Here is a 17,966-nt window from a genome sequence, read left to right on the forward strand (position 1 = left end):
ACCACAATAATTATTCAGATTTTACGTTTATTGATAAAAAGCATAACGGTTGGATTGAGGCACTTACAATGGAAGTGAATGGGGCCAGTCCATAAACACTTTAAAAGAACAATTTTATTATATTCTTTGAGGTTAGCTTATAATGTTGTCAAAGTTTTTTGCACAAAAAACAGTAAAATATTTGTAAAACATGATAATTTTCCATCCTAATTCTAACCCTCTGTCAGAAACGCTCTGTTTTAGGCTGCTTGTCCTTTAAAACGTATAATTAAACACCCACTGTTCTGATTAGCTAACGTTATTGCATCGGAAAAATTTCATCCACGCCCCTCCGTGTATATGACTACACCGTAATATATTTAATTTCACTCTGCTTCATGCATAATACAGTTATTCAAACAAATAATCTTTATCCGTTTATGTATTGAGAATTGCAGGTTGGCACTGCCGCATCTTTCAAAAAAAGAAACGTTGAAAAGCCTGCAGCATATTGTGAGTGATTCACAAAAGAGTCCGCTGTAAAATGTGTTGAACAAACAAGTAATTGCGCAACTTTCAAAACCATTTATTACTAATGCTGTGATCCATCGGTGCAGTTTGTCCACATCCAGACACCCAACAAAATCTGATACTCGACATCCTCACCTGGCAGCAGTAACTTGAGCCATTCTCCTTAACAGTAAACACACAACAATGACGCATGTAAATGAGCAATGTCTCGTGACGTACACGAACACAGATTTCAAAACGAGACATTTCAGCAGGATGGTAACTATAAATGCTCTCTTTAGACTGGGGAGGACGATTTAAGTTCTGAAACTTACAGTATATTTTTATAGTACAGTTACTTCTTATATATCTAAATATCGAGGAATATTTGATTCTCCATTTTATGACCTCTTTAAAAAAAATAAAAAATAATAATGTATAGCCACAAGACGTAAACATTATAAGTGTTAACATGATTTTTGTGTCATAAAACCAGGGATTGACTTGCGTTTGGGCGTTTACAGATTACAGGTTTTACTGGTGTTACGTTGCCATGACAATGCAGTTGTAATATTGAATGTTACTTTACACAGATAATGTTGTTAAGCAATTATATCGACACGTACCATATTTGCATCTTGTGGCTATACTTTTAAAACAGTGTACTTTTAAGTTTATGGACCCATTCACTACTGCCATTATAAGTGCGTCACTGGAACCATAATTTTTGCTAGTCCAGGACTAGTAATAGTAGTGGCTCGTGACCACAGATATAGTTGGCAGGGCTTTACAATATAAATGACATGCTGCTACACACACGTCAATCGTTAGTGCTCGCCATGTTTGCGATCTGTCACACTGCTGGCGTGCACATACTAAAATTGCCTTTGTTTTGGCACTATGTTTATGGGCAGATTTATTGCAGTACCATATTTGACCACAGATTTCCATTAGGGAAAACTGAGGGGCACTGTGGAGTTCGGGAGGGCAACAGACTTTCTGCCCCACATGCTTCAATATCTATATCAAACACTGTGTAATGGAGCTTTCAGCTATTTTATGACTTAAAAATAACTTCTACTAGGCCTGCTTTTAAATACATATGTGACAACACCTTTACGGGCAAAAAAAAATTACATTATTGACTGTTTATAGTATGGATCTATGTTTTCAAGTGGATGAATATTTAGGCGGGGTTCTGCCCTACATGCCCATATAGATAAGCCGTGCCTGGATGATTCAAACACTTTTTTTTTTTTTTTTGTGATAATAAACATTATTCTGTTGATTGAGGTTAGCTTGTATTGAACCTGGAACATAGCTTTAATATGTCATGAAGAATGTAAAACCTAAAGCGATCATTATTCCAAGAGTCATTTTAGTGATTGTGCTTCCCTTATTGATATGACTGTTACACAGGAGTTAAAACAGGTGTTAGTAATCTGAACAGACATAGCATTGCATTGTATTTTGAACCACACTGGCTTCACAATGAAATGTCTTTTTTATTGAAATACCTGTTTGCTCAAGCCTTTAGCTCTGTCAGTAGTTGTACTAATCCAGTGTTGTAGGTGATTAGGATTTTAAAGACTGTTATTTATTTTAAAAAAGTATTTATGGCTGAACTGAACTGTGTAAACATGCTCTTTAATGTGCCAAACGTGTATGTAGGAGTCTTAACTTTGCCAAGATCTGCTCTCCGTTGCGGAGTGCTACTGAAATTTTCAACAAGCTGTTTAGTTTTTAGTGTACAGTAACCCTATATTTGTGCATATTATTTCCTTATTCATTTTTGTTACAGTGCCTTTTTTAAATATCAGTGTTAATACTGGCTTGTACGTGTATTATATTATCAATGCCTGACTCGCTGCCTAGCAAACCACTCCTGCATACTGCAAGTGTTCTCATGTTACAGCTGCTCAATATTATGAAAGCCTTGTGACGAGTAGCTGATATAGTAGCACAGTCACGATAATGTGATAAGGCCAAGAATAGAGCTAACCTAATGGATACCTAATGAAAATGGTGACGACAGAGCGATGATATGTTGATTTGCTGATTATATGGAAAAATTAGTTTGTCCCTTTTTTAGTTTATGTTTTTAATGTTTTTAGTGACACTTTACAATAAGGTTCCATTTGTTAACATTAGTTAATAACATTTGTTAAAACTTATACAGCATTTATTAATCTTGGTTAATGTTAATTTCAACATAGTAATACATTTTTAAAATCAAAAGTTGAATTTGTAAACATTAGTTAATGCACTGTGAAGTAACATGAACTTACAATGAACAATTTTTATTATTTACTAATATTAACAAAGATTAATAAATGCTGTAAAAAGAAATATATATGTTGTTCATTGTTAATTCATGATATATATTGCATTAACTAATGTTAATGAAAGGAACCTTATTTAAAGGAGTAAACATGGTTAAAATCAGAAATTATTATTCGATCAGTGACTTAGAAATAGTGGAGAATCTTAAATATTTCTAATTTATTTTACATCAAAGCATTTCTTTTCGGTATGGGTCGGCAATGCAAATGATCTACATTTATAAATTGTTTCGTCATGTTCCTGCCTGTATATCTATGCACAACATCTGTGCCGATTGTTTATTAGAAAGTGAGACGTACCAATGATGGTTATTGTGAGCTCACAATGGTTTGATACGTTTTAATAATGGTTTTCCTCAACAGCAAATGAACCCCTTGTAAATGCATAATGCCTTATTTTAACTTATTGTATGTAGTGCCAAATGAAATTGTCCATCTGTGTATTTCATCTACTCAAAATGTATGTTTTGCTGTTGACTGCATCTTCTACGTGTTTTGTATTTAATAATACTACAGTATTGGATTTAAAAGAGTTTAAGCACTGAACTACAAGTGCTTTTCCAGATCAAAGAATAGATACCGAAATCTTGAATGAATGCTTTAGTAGGTTGTGTTTGTGTTTTTATCAGGAACTTTGGCCTGGACATTTTGTAATTGTTGCTGTTTGTATTACTAAAGAGTGAACATAAATATAATGGGAACACATTGTGGATGTGTTACAGCTCTCACAGTACATGATAAAGTGCCTTATCTTTTTGTGCTTTCATAATATCTGCTTTAAATCATTTTTGCAAAGGCAACTTAACTGATGCAAGGGAGCTGACCCATTTGGACCTATTAGTTACCTAATGCTGCATATCATTTACCTCTACTACTGATGTTGTGTACCAGTAATGTTTTGTTAAGTTTTATACTGGATAACATAATACCACTTCTACACTGAGTGGAACTGTATCTTGACTAGTGTTCTTGCATATTGTAATGCTACTGTCTGTGACTTTTTTATGACTTAAAACATAAAAGCAGCAAATGTGACATTTTTCTGCAATTCTATTAAGCATTTAACATGCCTCTTTGTGGATTTGGAACCAGTGATAAAAATATTGCAATTTATTCAGACATAATGTGAATAAAAACCTTTCACTTCTGTTTAGTGGACAATATTTTCCTCTCTATTTTTCAACAATTGCTTCTGCAACTGCACTACAGGCACACTTGTTAGTTTTGTGTAGCTGTCTCTAGTGTGGTTGGCACAGTTATGCTCTTTTGTTTACTAAGGTTACCTTTCAATCATCTGAGGGATCTTATTTAAAGGAATAGTTCACCCAAAAATATTCTCATTATTTACTCACCCTCATGCCATCCCAGATGTGTATGACTTTCTTCAGCTGAACACAAAGATGTTTTTGAAGATTATCTCCATAAAATGCTAGTGAATGGTTACCAGAACTTTGAAGCTCCAAAAAGTATCTAAAGGCAGCATAAAAGTAACCTTGTCTCAAGTTGTTAAATCTATCAGTCTTCAGAAGCAATATGATTGGTATGGATGAGAAACAATCACTATTTAAGTCCCTTTTTTACTATAGATTATCCTTCTGCCCAGTAGGTGGTGATATGCATGAAGGGCATACATCTGTTTCTCACCCACACCTATTATATAGTTTCTGAAGACATGGGTATAACCACTGGAGTTACATTTACCAGACGCTTTAACCAAAGCGACTTACAGTGCACTTGTTATAGGGACAATCCCCCCAGAGCAACCTGGAGTTAAGTGCCTTGCTCAAGGACACAATGATGGTGGCTGTGGGGATCAAACCAGTGACCTTCCGATTACCAGTTATGTGCGTTAGACCACTACGCCACCACCACTCCACAAGAAGTGATAAGATAGGTATATAGTCATTTTTGATGACTTGCATTCTTTGTGCAATTTATAATAATAAAAAAAAGACTTAAATATTGATCTCACCCACACGATATGTATTAAACCACTAGAGTCATATTAATTAATTTCATGCTGCCTTTATATGCTTTTTGGAGCTTCAAAGTTCTGTCCACCATTCACTTGCATTGAAAGGACCTACAGAGAGGAGATATTCTTCTAAAAATTTTCGTTTGTGTTCAGCAGAAGAAAGAAAGTCATACACATCTGAGATGGCGTGAGGGTGATTTTTGGGTGAACTATCCCTTTAAGTTATATGCACTCTATACGTTTAAAAGATACCATAATTTCATCTTAAATCTCGTTTTATCGACAGGTTATCCTCCCATGACTTTTCCAGTAAACATCGTTAAACCTCTCGAGAAGTGAAGTGTAACTTCCATCTCTATGGTAACCACTCTCCGCTCCCTGCACACGTGACCTCCGTTATTTCCTGCGGCAACACTCTCTTGCTCGCTCGCGCTCGTTGCTGCCTTCAGTCTCACGCGCTGATTACTATTACTGTATATACACATTTACTAATATATGAATGCCTGTCAACAACAGCGAAGCCGCTCCTTTCCTTTCACTCCTCCGTTTAGTTTAAACAAGTCGCATATAAATATTTCTGTGGGTGTTTTATTCAACATAAGGTATTTGTCTTGTCGTTAGAAGCGGCGTTGGAAAGAAACACACGTTTGTTGTGCGTGGAAAAGCAGCTCGGTTTTACAGCAATGGCGACAGCTGCGGTTTCTGCCCCTGCCGGCGGCGGCCCAAATCCCGGATCCGGTGCCGAGATGGTCCGTGGTCAAGCTTTCGATGTCGGGCCGCGCTACAGTAACCTGTCGTACATCGGAGAGGGTGCATACGGCATGGTTTGGTAAGATGCTGTTATACTTACCACCAGCTTCCGCATTGTTACCGTTGTATTTCCTAGAATTGTAAAAATGTTTTCTTTTCTCTTACGGGTTTGTTCATTCAATCACAGCGCTGTGCACCAGCCCTAGTCTTGCCTACTATTGCTTGTCTTGAAACCAGTTGCATGCACTTTTCCTTGTAATGCGTACTGTGGACTTTGGAGTATTTCCCTAATGGTTTTAAATGTGTATTGGCAATAATAGACAAGTTGGTTCAGGGTCTAACATTTTTCAAAGTACTTTTTGATCATAATTAACTCAAGGTTGCTATTGAGAGGCCATTGGAGATGCTTTATTTGATTAATTTGCATTGCAGATTTTGTTTAGGCTATGTGCTGTTTCTTTCAAACATATTTTGTTGCATTATGTTGCGTTTACCGAAGTGTCAGTCTTGTATGATTTAGATTTGATGGCATTTTAATTAAATTCAGCCTTAGATTACAATGCCATCACTACAGTGCTCAGATTTGCAAGCTGTGCAAAAGTTGCCTATTTTGTTTTATGCACTCTGTGCATGATCTATGGCCAGTTCCAGTCTGAAAATACCAAGATATAAGGCTGTTGTAGTTTGTGTAATTTGTGCAGTGCTTTTCCAGGAATGTCAAGGTGGCATGGCTCTCCAAGGCTGCGTAGGCAGCCTTGGAGAGCCATGCGTAGGCAGCCTTCCCAAGGCTGCGTAGGCAGCCTTCCCAAGGTTGAGCACAACTGTGCACTGAGTGGTTCTGCCCTCAAAAGACACTGAAATAGAAATGGATAGTCCTTGAGTTGGTCCAACATCTTACAAATAGCCCAGACACACCAAAGTGGACATGCATGATTTTACAAATATAAATGTACAGGGTTACAAACAAAAACAGATTTTATATTGGACATCAAGCCCAGGCGATTGTTGTGGGTATGTTCCAAGCTAGCTCAGTGTTCTAGTTGAGAGACCAACTGGCTTGATTTTGTTGTCTGATCGCCCATCTGTTCTGATGATTGGAGTCCGTTGGCTAAACGAATGAGCTCATCGTTGGCAGGCCTAGTTTTGCTCTTCTCACACAGATGAATGAATGGTTCACACCCACTCCAATAGCTACAGAGTAGAACAAGCCACCCTGGGTTGACTGTCATAAGGCCTGTAACATGTTGTGCAGAACATGCTGTAACAGTACTGGAGTCTTTATGGTTCCGCACTTTTGACTGACAACAGCCTTTTCATTGCATTTTGCTATAAGTGAAAGGAATTTGGGCACGAAGAAGGACGTGACTTAATACTTTAATAATTAAGCATGTACAATACCAATACTTTAACATATTGGAAGAGAAAAAAAACTTCAGAACAATCATACTTGTTAATTAAAAAAAAAAAGAAAAACAGGATATTACCATGGTACTTTTTGGTACTATTTTCTGTTAGTGTTTCAGAAATGTGTATACATTTTCGAGCTTGTCTAGTTCAAAATTAAAAATGTGTCTTTCGATGTGAAGTTATTAAAATGTAATAATTTTTTAGCCAAGTTCTAAACCTTTTTTATGGCACATGTACAGGATATCTGTCTCAACATTCTTGTTTTATTTAATCTTTGACATGCATGCAAATTCATACTGTTGGTACTACTTTGGTGAATATAAAATATGGCTAAAACTCACTATTTATTTGAGAATGTAATGACTTTTGGATCATTGAAAAGCATGAAACGGGGAGGATACATTTTTATGAAATTGCTTATAATTTCTGACCCATGATGATGCTGAAATCGGTTTGCAGTAGCACTATGAATGGCTGATGATTTCATCCAACTCCTCAAGTAGTCATAATATTGTTTGTGTCACACTTGAAGTGAATTGCACCTAATGGTTCCTCTAATTTATTTTTGCCAAGTGCAAGTAATTCTAATAGTGGTATGTTATAATATGTGGTCTGTTCTACTTCCCTGCTCCTTTATTGCACTGCTGATGAAGTCTGTAAAATTAAATTAAAAAAATAAAATATTCATAGAATTAAAATAAAATGCACATTTGAATGCTAAAATGAGCATTCAAATGTTGGATCTGTGAAGAATATATGATGAATTGCAGGGCCATTCAGACTGTTCGCATTCTTAGGCTTAATCAGAGACTGTGCAAGGATTAAAATAATATGGCATTCCTGTTGCCCAACTGTTAGAGCATGGAGCTAGCAATGGCAACATCATGGGTTTGATTCCCATTGAACAGCCTAAATGAAAAAAATGTAAATGCACTGGAATTCGCTTTGGATGAAAGCATCTGCCAAATACATAAATGCAAATGTAAAATAGAACGTGGGTGTCTCTATGCGTTTAAAGGCTGAATTTCCTTTTAAATGAACACAACTCCTAATCAAACACAGAGCTCCTGCACAAGATGGTGAAAAAACAGTGAGATGAGGCACAACAGTAAAAAACCGTCCGTCTAACAAATGCATACATAGACCTTAGGTGAAGGTCTTTGGCTCGCTCTTATGAATGTCTCGCTGCATAAGCATTTGGTGTGTACATGCAACTGTTTTTAAATGAAAAATACTGTTGTACCACCGGTATTAAGAAGCTTGAGTCCGTGGCTATGGCACCGGTATAGGCTACTGTGCAAAACCAAGTTTACATAGAACCGTCTTATGAAGCGTTCTTTTCTCATTTACTTTTGACTCAAGATCTGAGACTTCAAACGAAATCTTTTGACTTCGTAAACAGCCGGATATGTTCTCTGCAAAAGTTAATAAAAAAGGTTGTGCCTTCTTGTGGATGTAGGAGACAATGTCGCTTTACAAATCGGATGTGTTATAGATGTTTCCTCCTACCTGTAATAATGTCTTTATAATTAAAATATAGTTCAAATTTAAAATTTTAATATAAATAGAATTTTGATCAAATTTCAGTAACAATTTAAAGCATCTCAAGTGTCCTGTTGACAGCTCTACTGCCGGTTGTTAGTTCTGGACTTGTTAATGGATTTTGCATCCTGCATTACCCCTGTCTCCATGAGGAAATGCATTTTGGGTCACAGCCTTCCTGACTCGTAATATACAAAACAAGACCTGCTGCAACCGTTGGCATGGGTTTTTGAAAACCAGTAATGCATGTCATGTACTGTTGTAATTGTGGTATTTTGATAGTCATCAGATTTCCTTGAATCCAAGAATACCAGGGCAAATGTATTGCTAGTTTTCCTATATTCTTGTCTGTATTTTTACCGTTCATAGTGCAAGCACAAAACTACTGGCCAAAAAGCTTGTGTGAAAGCCACTCCAAATATTCTTAAAGTTAACATAAAAAGGCATTCGCAACACATTTTATTTTAGTACTGTTTGGAGCTTTGGATAACTTTGTATTAGAGACTATTTGAAGCGGAAAAAACACAACCCACGTTGTACATTATAAGTTTAATGTGGATTTTTAATGTATAAGTGTATGTGTAAAGCAGTCAATGGAAAGGAGGAGGCGAGAACCGGCTTGACGATATAAATAATAGTTTAATTTCAAACTCAAACAAAAGACAAACACACACATGACGGACATGTCCGTAAAATATCTCTCTCTCCTGCACAATCCTCAGCAGTCGGCCTTTATCCCTCTCGGAGGCTTGATTAGCCTGATAAGGGACCGAGTGTGTATGATCCCCCGACCCTCCACCCTGCCACAGTATGAATTCAAGGTGCGCATTTCCATTTCGCAAAACAGTTTGTCTTTACCACAGGTGAGTCTCCATTAAACCACGAAAATTAGACCGATCTCAACAGAGAAAGGGAGCACCATCATCTTGGTTAAATTGTGCCTTGCGGATTAGTAATCGTGCAAATTCCACAATTTAATGTACAATGTAATAAGCTGTGCAGCTGTGTAAAGTGCTATAGATGGTTTCCCCTAATCATGTAAGCCGATGTGAGTGCGCGAAAGAATCAAAGCTCACTTTGAAAGTGCCAGAGTGAATCTGGACTCCGTGAGAATTTTTATTTACATATGATTTAACCATATTAAACTACTATGCTGAATGCACTGTAATGTAGAATTAATGGTACACTGCCATTTAAAACAATTATGTATGTATGTGTGAATATTTCAAATATATGTAATCAATGACAGTGTGCAAGCATACGGATATTAACATAATTCTGTATTTTAAACTGAGAAGGATCATTAATATTTCTATTTTGGCATCAGCATTGCCCTGTGCTGTGTTGATTTTAGTCCCACTACACCAGTACAGGAAAAGAACGGTTTTACATATGTATTAAAAGTCATTAAAATAAACATTCAGACATAAACCTTTTTTGATTCAGGCTTTGTTTAAATTATCGTTAGAGTATCAAATCGTGAATCGAGATTAATTTGTTATGCCCTTAATCGTTTGGTTTTTTAATAAATACATTTGAATAAAATGCAGGAAATAAAATGTAGCTTATTAACATGTACTACCGCACTACCTTTAATCTGATTAAAATGTAATTTAACCTAATTACAAGTTGAGGTCGACCTATGGTGGATTTTGCTGATACTGATAACTAAAGTGGTGAAAAAGGCAGATAACGATTAATCGGCTGATAGTTTTTAAAATTGATTTATAGAATGTTTAAAAAATAACTTTCTTAACCGTTCCATACTATGACCAAGATTCCAAAATGAATAAAATCCTAGATGCACTGTATTGTGCAACCAAAACCCCAATAAAAAACAAAAAAAAAATTAAGGTTTGGCGCAGGACTATGAACAAGCCCGAAATACACTTATTTCAGGACTCTTATTTTGAAATGACAGATTTGGCTCGGTTGCAATAATCTACATTTAACTTATGTATTCATTAGATTAAGGACTTTGTTAATATATATATATATATATATATATATATATATATATATATATATATATATATATATATATATATATACAAATTTCACCAGATATTTTTTTTATTATTAGTCATAAGTTTTGAAGTTTGAGACAATGCATGTGCTGACGTGGCACGTTTCCAAATAGTCAAATATTTATTTTCATATCCTTGCTTTAATTTAGAACACTGATTAACTAATCAAAATAACCACATTTGCATTGAAGTTGCTCTAACTGTAGACTCATTCAGTGCTTGCTACAGTGGAATAAAAAAGAATATCGTCAACTATCTGCATTCATTTTTGCCGATAGTTCCAAAAAGCAACTCGGCACAGATTAATCGGTAAAACCGATATAATGGTCCATCTCTAACAAGTACTAGATTTTTGGAATCTGATTACGTAATTTATGACACTTTTCAACTGCACGTTACGGTTCGACTCGCCTCAACCCTACTTGCTTTACTTTTCTGAGCTTGCATTTCTATTGCAGTTTAGTGCCACCTCAACGTGGGTGGGATTATAGGCTGATCGTCATAGTTGCGCCGTCTCTACTGCCGTGACATCATCTAAAACACGACACAAATTGACCAAAACAATAACATGTCCACTAGCTGTTAGCTACTAGCTTGTTGTGCTGCATAATGTTGTTGCATGTTGATTTTAAACAAGTGTAACCGTTAAATTGGCCTGTTTGTTTTAGAAGCAATCTTCCAGTAGCTGGTCAACTAAATAAAGTGAAGCTTTCAAGCAGAGTATAGAGTTAACATAAAAAAAATTACATAGAACCACTTCCAATTTTCCTTGATAGTTCTGTAGTCACTTAAGTTTTTTTTTTTTTTTACTTTTCCCTACACTGTTGGTAGGTCCAGTGGTAGCCGTGTACATCCAACAGCTGATACACATCCTGAGAGACTTTATTGTTTCGCTCATCGCTAATGAGTGGACCGTCTGCACCTCATTTATTGACCATGGCGGGGTTTTGCGCACAGCCATTTCTTTTTCCACAATTCAAAAGTCACATGAACAAATGATACTGTTATCGCTGTTACTAACTTTAAAACTAGCGGGTTGAATCCAGTGACTCTGGTAGTGACGATTCTTCCTGACCAATCAGTGATCGGTAGGATTTTGATGTCACATTTATTATCGGCTCGGCTCGCTTGGAACCTGGACAGAGGTGGTACTAAAAAAAGTATTTCAGATACTATCCACAGTGGAAAACCCCCAAAAAAGTGAGCAGAGTTGAGTCAAGTTGTACCGTGCAGTGGAAAAGCCCCATTAGAGTACATGTAATCCATAACTAAAAAGTAGCTTTGTTAACATTTAGGAATACACTAGCACATAGCCTCAAAACAAAAACATGTGGACTTTATGGTTTCATGGGGTGTTTGAAGTTAAGATCAGTTATAATTTCATGTTGACTTTAAAGGGAATTATATACATCAGATGTAAAAGACCACTAAAATACTGATCTTGGGTCTGTTTTCTGTACACCACATGCTATTCTAAGCATAAAACTGTTCCAGTGACTGCAGCTGCGGGTCAACTTCCTTCAATTGCATCCAGTGGCCTGGTGCTGAGAGGCCACCTGTGATGTCATGGCTGGAGAATGTTGAGTTTAACTGTGGGTTTCAGTTTTAAATCAGAGATAGATTGAATGAAGGGAGGGAGTGGAAATGGAAAGGGCTGGGTAAGTGGATTTGGGAATGGAGAAAGTGAGGCTTAAGGCTGCAGTCCATTTTTTTGTTCTGCTGCACTGAAGCGGTGGTTCCCATAACTCTGTGTGTACAACAAGCGCTTGAGCCCATTCTACAACAGGGTCTAATTACTGGAGGTGACATCCTCTGTAGATTCAGACAGCAAGTGTAATTAAGCTGTGTTATGGAGACCTAAATGCAACTTTTAGCATTTTATGTTTTAAAAATTGTTAATGTACGTGTATTCTTGACAGTAAGTACATGTTGTCAAACTGGCAGAACGGTGATGTCTCTTCCACTTACATTTTTTTTTAAACTTCTAAAGTGTTGCAGACTTTTGCAGTCTTTCACTAATCGTTATGGCTTATGCATTCCATCTTTCTCCAGCTGTGCAGTAAATTAGGCAGCTCTCAGGTGCTGTTCACACTGGACATGTTGCATTTAAAAACTGCTAGATGTAGATGTCCAATATGAGACTTTTGGATATTTACCCTAAAATGAAAATTCTGTAATTTACTCGTGTTGTTTCAAACACATAACATATGGGGCTTTTCCACTGCACGGTACCGCTCGACTCGGCTCACTTTTTTGGGGTTTTCCACTGTGGATAGTAGCTGGTACCTAGTACATTTTTAGTACCACCTCAGTCGAGGTTCCAAGCGAGCCGAGCCGATACTAAATGTGACGTCAAAACCCTGCAGATCACTGATTGGTCAGAGAGAATCTATAAGCTAGATGGCAGGTTAGCTTACCCTCATGCGTTGTCGAGCTAACACAGTGAGGTCCTCGTCTGCGCTTAAGTGTATGATTTCCTAAACTCTCCTGTTTTTTAGCTGTATTTTGTCTTGCTGCTGTCAGCCTATTTTGAATCAAAGTTTGTTATCTTGCTTTGACTCAAGAACACCATTCCTTCGATATCCTCCATTGCTCATTTGTTGTGTGTTTGTGACTTTTAAGATGCAGTAGAGGCCGCGCAACTATGACTATCAGCCTATAATCCCACCCACGTTGAGGCGGCACTGAACTTCAGTGGAAAAGCAAGCTCAGAAAAGTAAAGTGAGCAAAGTCGAACCGTAACGTGCAGTGGAAAAATGCCGTTACTTTCTTCTGTGGAACACAAAGGAGATGATAAGCAGAATTACCTCAGTCGCCTTTCACTTTCATTGCATTTTTTTCCCATACAGTAAATGGCAATGGCTACTGTTGCTGTAATTCTGTCATTCCGTACAGGTTTGTAACAATGTTAGGTTGACACAAAGGTGTTCTTGAAATGTAATAAATACATACATCTTATCATTTACTATTAAAAATTGAGTATGCGTCATCAGGTTAGGTGTATACACCGATCAGCCACAACATTAAAATGACCTGTCTAATATTGTGTAGGTCCCCCCTTGTACTGCCAAAACAGCACCAACACATATCTCAGAATAACATTCTTCTCACCACAATTGTACAGAGTGGTTATCTGAGTTACTGTAGACTTTGTCAGTTCTAACCAGTCTGGCCATTCTCTGTTGACCTCTCTCATCAACAAGGTGTTTCCATCTGCATAACTGCCCCTCACTGGATGTTTTTTGTTTTTGGCACCATTCTCTGTGTGTGTGTGTGTGTGTGTGTGTGTGTGTGTGTGTGTGTGTGTGTGTGTGTGTGTGTGTGTGTGTGTGTGTGTGTGTGTGTGTGTGTGTGTGTGTGTGTGAGTGAGTGTGTGTGAAAATCCCAGGAGATCAGCAGTTACAGAAATACTCAAACCAGCCCATCTGACAATTATCTAATCAGCCAATCGTGAGGCAGCAGTGCACTGCATAAAATCATGCCGATACAGGTCAGGAGATTCAGTTAATCCATCAGAATTGTGGGAAAAGTGTGCATCATACACTGCAGTGATGCTTTTAAAAATAAGAGATGCTTATGATCTATTACAAGCTCCAATACTGCTTGATGGAGAAATCATTAGTATCTATGATTTGGTCAGACTGATCTCGGTGAAATAGGAAAGAGTAGGTTAACATTTCTTTAGCTAAAATCTGTCTTTGCTTACCAGAATTCGAAACACTGCCCTCAGTGGCCAATGTGGTAAGTGTTTTTGGGCGTATTGGCACATGTAAGCTACATTTGTAGGGTGAAAAGTCCACAGACGGGCACCAAAAGTTGTTTTCATTTGTACAGGCTGTAATACAGTGAAAAGGAATACGTATTTTATGAATTGTACCCCCAAACCTAAACTTAACCATCAGTGGAATAAATTATGAAAAATGCAACCCCACAATCAAGTACTCATCATTTATTATGTGAACGCGATTACTACCTAGTTTCAACGGGGGATCTTCTGGTCACACCATAAGGGATGGTAAACATGCTGGAGCTGATTCAAAAATGTCTGATGGGAGGTTGTGCTTGTCAGTGAGTCTGCATAATGTGGCTTATCCTAGGGCACTGGAACTCTCAGAAACAACTTTCAACATCTGAAGATTGGTATGTTAATGGATTCTTTGGATGCAATGGATAATAATTGCCGGTTAAATTCTCAGCAGTATTGCGACACTAGTGTGGTGTCATACTATTGCAGAAGCGGCACTGTAGGCATCGCCTCTCGACCAAGAGGAGGATTGTTGTGGGTTTGACTGCCAGTTACAGTTCCTTTAATTGTTCTCATTGGGGGCATGACCCTGCCTCTGTGTTTCAGAAAGTTTTCAATGCTTAAGAAAATCTGATGTATTTTTTAAAGGAATATTCTGGGTTCAATACTAGTTGAATTCACTCGAGTATTATGATAATGATAATGCTTGGCTTGACTTTTCAATGAATTCGAAATTCAGTGACAACTTTCTGACAACTGTACAAGAACGTGTCAAAGATGGGCCTTTTAATTTTGAGATTGTGTGATTTTAAACGGTACCTTGATTGACAACAGAGACATCTCATAGGAACCAAAATGATAAACGATGCTGCAGTGCTAGCGTTTGTTCTACAGGTTTACGATAATCAAAAGAAGGTTTAATCCACTGTGTTTTAAACATCTGTCTCTGCAAACGTTTGCAAAATAAGTTTTATTGTCATATACAGTAATAAGAGCTCCAGACTAAAAACATGACTCGGGAGCCATTGGCTGCTAAACTGAAACATTAAAGAGCCAAATGGCTGTTTTTAGTCTTCAGATCACAGAATTGCTCAATTTAGGTTGCTGTTCAGAAACAATATAGAAAGCAGAAGAAAAGGGAGACAGTTGATAACCCATTAATTTGAGGTTCAATTTAATAAACAGTATACAGTATATAGTTGGGAAGATAAGTTTGCATTCCCTTTTGTCTCATAAATTTTCACACCCATTTCATAATTTATACAAATATAAGAGAAACAATTTTTTTTTTATTCAATACTGCTCTTCAAAATGTACATTACAGAGAATAACAAAGTATAGTATGCATATAGTAGATATATATATATATATATCAGTATATTATAGTTTTTACAATATTGTATTAGTCTTTTACTAATACAGACTACAAGAGTGCAAATTGAATGAAATCCCAGATGCAGTTTATTGTGTTATCCCAATCAATAATTACCAGGAGAAAAAAGAATGTGGTACACAATACAGGAATTTTAATTATAAAGTAGCCCGAAATACACATGGGACTCTTATTTTGAAATGTCTGAACTACTCCCAGTTGTGAGCTTCCTGACAGCTGATTCTCTGAGAAATTGAATCTGATTCAAACCTTGCTTACTGCAAACCCTCAGTTCTTTTCGGGTGATTCATGAAAAAGATCCGGTTCAAAAGAATCATTTGATAATGACTCTCTCGCGCTGGGTTTGTTGTTGCATGCAGTGCAGCGAGCTTGTCAGAAACAGAATGGGTGAAAAGTGGCACGAGACACTGGTGCACGCTCTATAGATGTATTCAATATCTCACAAGATGGTATCTGATGAAACCGCATATGAAGGCATACAACCCGATTTTTCCAATAATTGTTTACAGACAGATAGACTTTTAGTTGCCTATATCACAATTCCAGTGGCTCAGAAGTTTACATACACCAAGTTAACTGCCTTTAAGCAGCTTGGAAAGTTCCAGAATATGATGTCAAACCTTTAGACAATTAGCTTCTGATAGGAGATGTACTGAACTGGAGGTGTACTTGTGGATGTATTTTAAGGCCTACCTTCAAACTCAGAGCTGAAGTTTTCCACACGAGTTGTAAGTCCAACATAAAGTGGCGTTCCATTGCATGAAGTTTAAAATTCCGAGTTAAATGGGAGGAAGAATGAATCATCAACATATTTCAACAGAGAGCAGCATGACTTTCTGTCAGGGGCAAAGATAGCACTCTGAACTCTAGAGAAGCGTGCACACAAACAAGGGCAAATCTTTCATTCAAACATTTAGATGAAGCACAGCTGAATGTAACGGAATTCAGGGTCTTCAAAACTATTTTCAACTTGACACAGCATTTTAAAAACTCAGTGGTCATGGCGTCTCTAGTCACGCCAACCGCGGTTTGCAGATACATGGTTCAGAAACAGAGGTGCGCTCCTACTAATCTTATTAAGGTAATCTGAAGGAAGAACAGAGACGCTTCTGAACATTGTTTCAATTAATTGGCCAGTGAGTCTTCACATAATGACAAAATCTCATGCATTATATTTTGATTATGCCCTCTTTTGTACTTATTGTAACAGACTACATTATAACAGCCTATATTAATGAATAAACACTAGAACAACGACACATAATGCAGCAGAGATGTATGAGATATATGTACATACTATACTGTATATGTATGTCTGTGCGCCCTCACCCCAAATACTTGAGTAATTACTTTGAGTACTCTAGTACACGAAATGACCAAAATGCCCATCCCTTATTACCACAAAAATGTATTTTAACTTGTCCCTCTTATTCTTGAGAAGAAGAAAAAGCATAAATTTGGGTTCAAGTGAGGCACTTACAATGAAAGTAAATGGGGCCAATCCATAAACGTTAAAATATGAACTGTCAAAAGCAGCCACAAGATGTTAACATGATTTTAGCCTTAAAATGCTTACTAACCTTATCTGTGTCAAGTTATATCTATTTTTAAACTTCGGTGCTTTAACATGTGTAACAGTGTAAATCCTGAAACGACTGTAAAAACGAAACTTTAAACAACTTTAAAGCTCAAAGCACAAGTTTTAACAGAAGTGCTTTTATAAAACATTGTAAGTGCCTCACTGTAACCTTGATGTTTTATTTATTTTAAAGAAAAGGATGAGAATAATTATTCTTGTAATATAATTAATATAAAAATGTTTGTGGTAGTCAGCATTATGCCACAAATGCTGTTAAATTAGCATAACTTATATTGAACCCATTGTGAAATTACGTGATTACCCTTGCCATAGTATTATCTTTATGTTGTTCTAAACTTGTATGACTTTCTTTTGTGGAATGTAAAAGGAGAAATAGGCAGAATGTCATTGATTGACAAAGTCTTTACTTTTATTGTGTGGTAAAGAGCAGCTCCATTCTTCAAAATTTCTCCTTGTGGAAATGACAATTTTCATTCAGTTTTTACACTTTTCCAAATTTGTTTTTACCTTTTTTTCTTTTTCTTTTTTTTTTTACCCTTGCAATGTCCATGGAAGCCTTGAAAAGTGTAGCCTGATATTCCTAAATCAATTTCGATGCATTATCAAAATGATTTAGCATGCGATTAGGCCATACATTTGCAAGTAATGGATATTTAAAACCATTATCTTTAAAACATCTGAATTCTCTGTTTGAAA

The 17,966-nt window shown here is 36.8% G+C and overlaps 1 protein-coding gene across 2 annotated transcripts in view; it reads left to right on the plus strand.

Annotated features, from left to right (window-relative positions):
• The first annotated feature begins 5,207 nt into the window (after nt 1-5,207).
• mapk1 (mitogen-activated protein kinase 1) overlaps nt 5,208-17,966 on the plus strand; it is a 36,340-nt gene continuing 23,581 nt past the window's right edge. For both annotated transcript variants that reach the window (XM_052103746.1, XM_052103738.1), the window contains exon 1: nt 5,208-5,635. In XM_052103746.1, coding sequence (XP_051959706.1) covers nt 5,490-5,635 — 146 coding nt within the window. In that variant the 5' untranslated portion in view covers nt 5,208-5,489. The remainder of the gene's footprint in view (nt 5,636-17,966) is intronic.

Source organism: Xyrauchen texanus, chromosome 3, assembly GCF_025860055.1.
Source record: "Xyrauchen texanus isolate HMW12.3.18 chromosome 3, RBS_HiC_50CHRs, whole genome shotgun sequence".
NCBI classification, from domain to species: Eukaryota; Metazoa; Chordata; class Actinopteri; order Cypriniformes; family Catostomidae; genus Xyrauchen; species Xyrauchen texanus.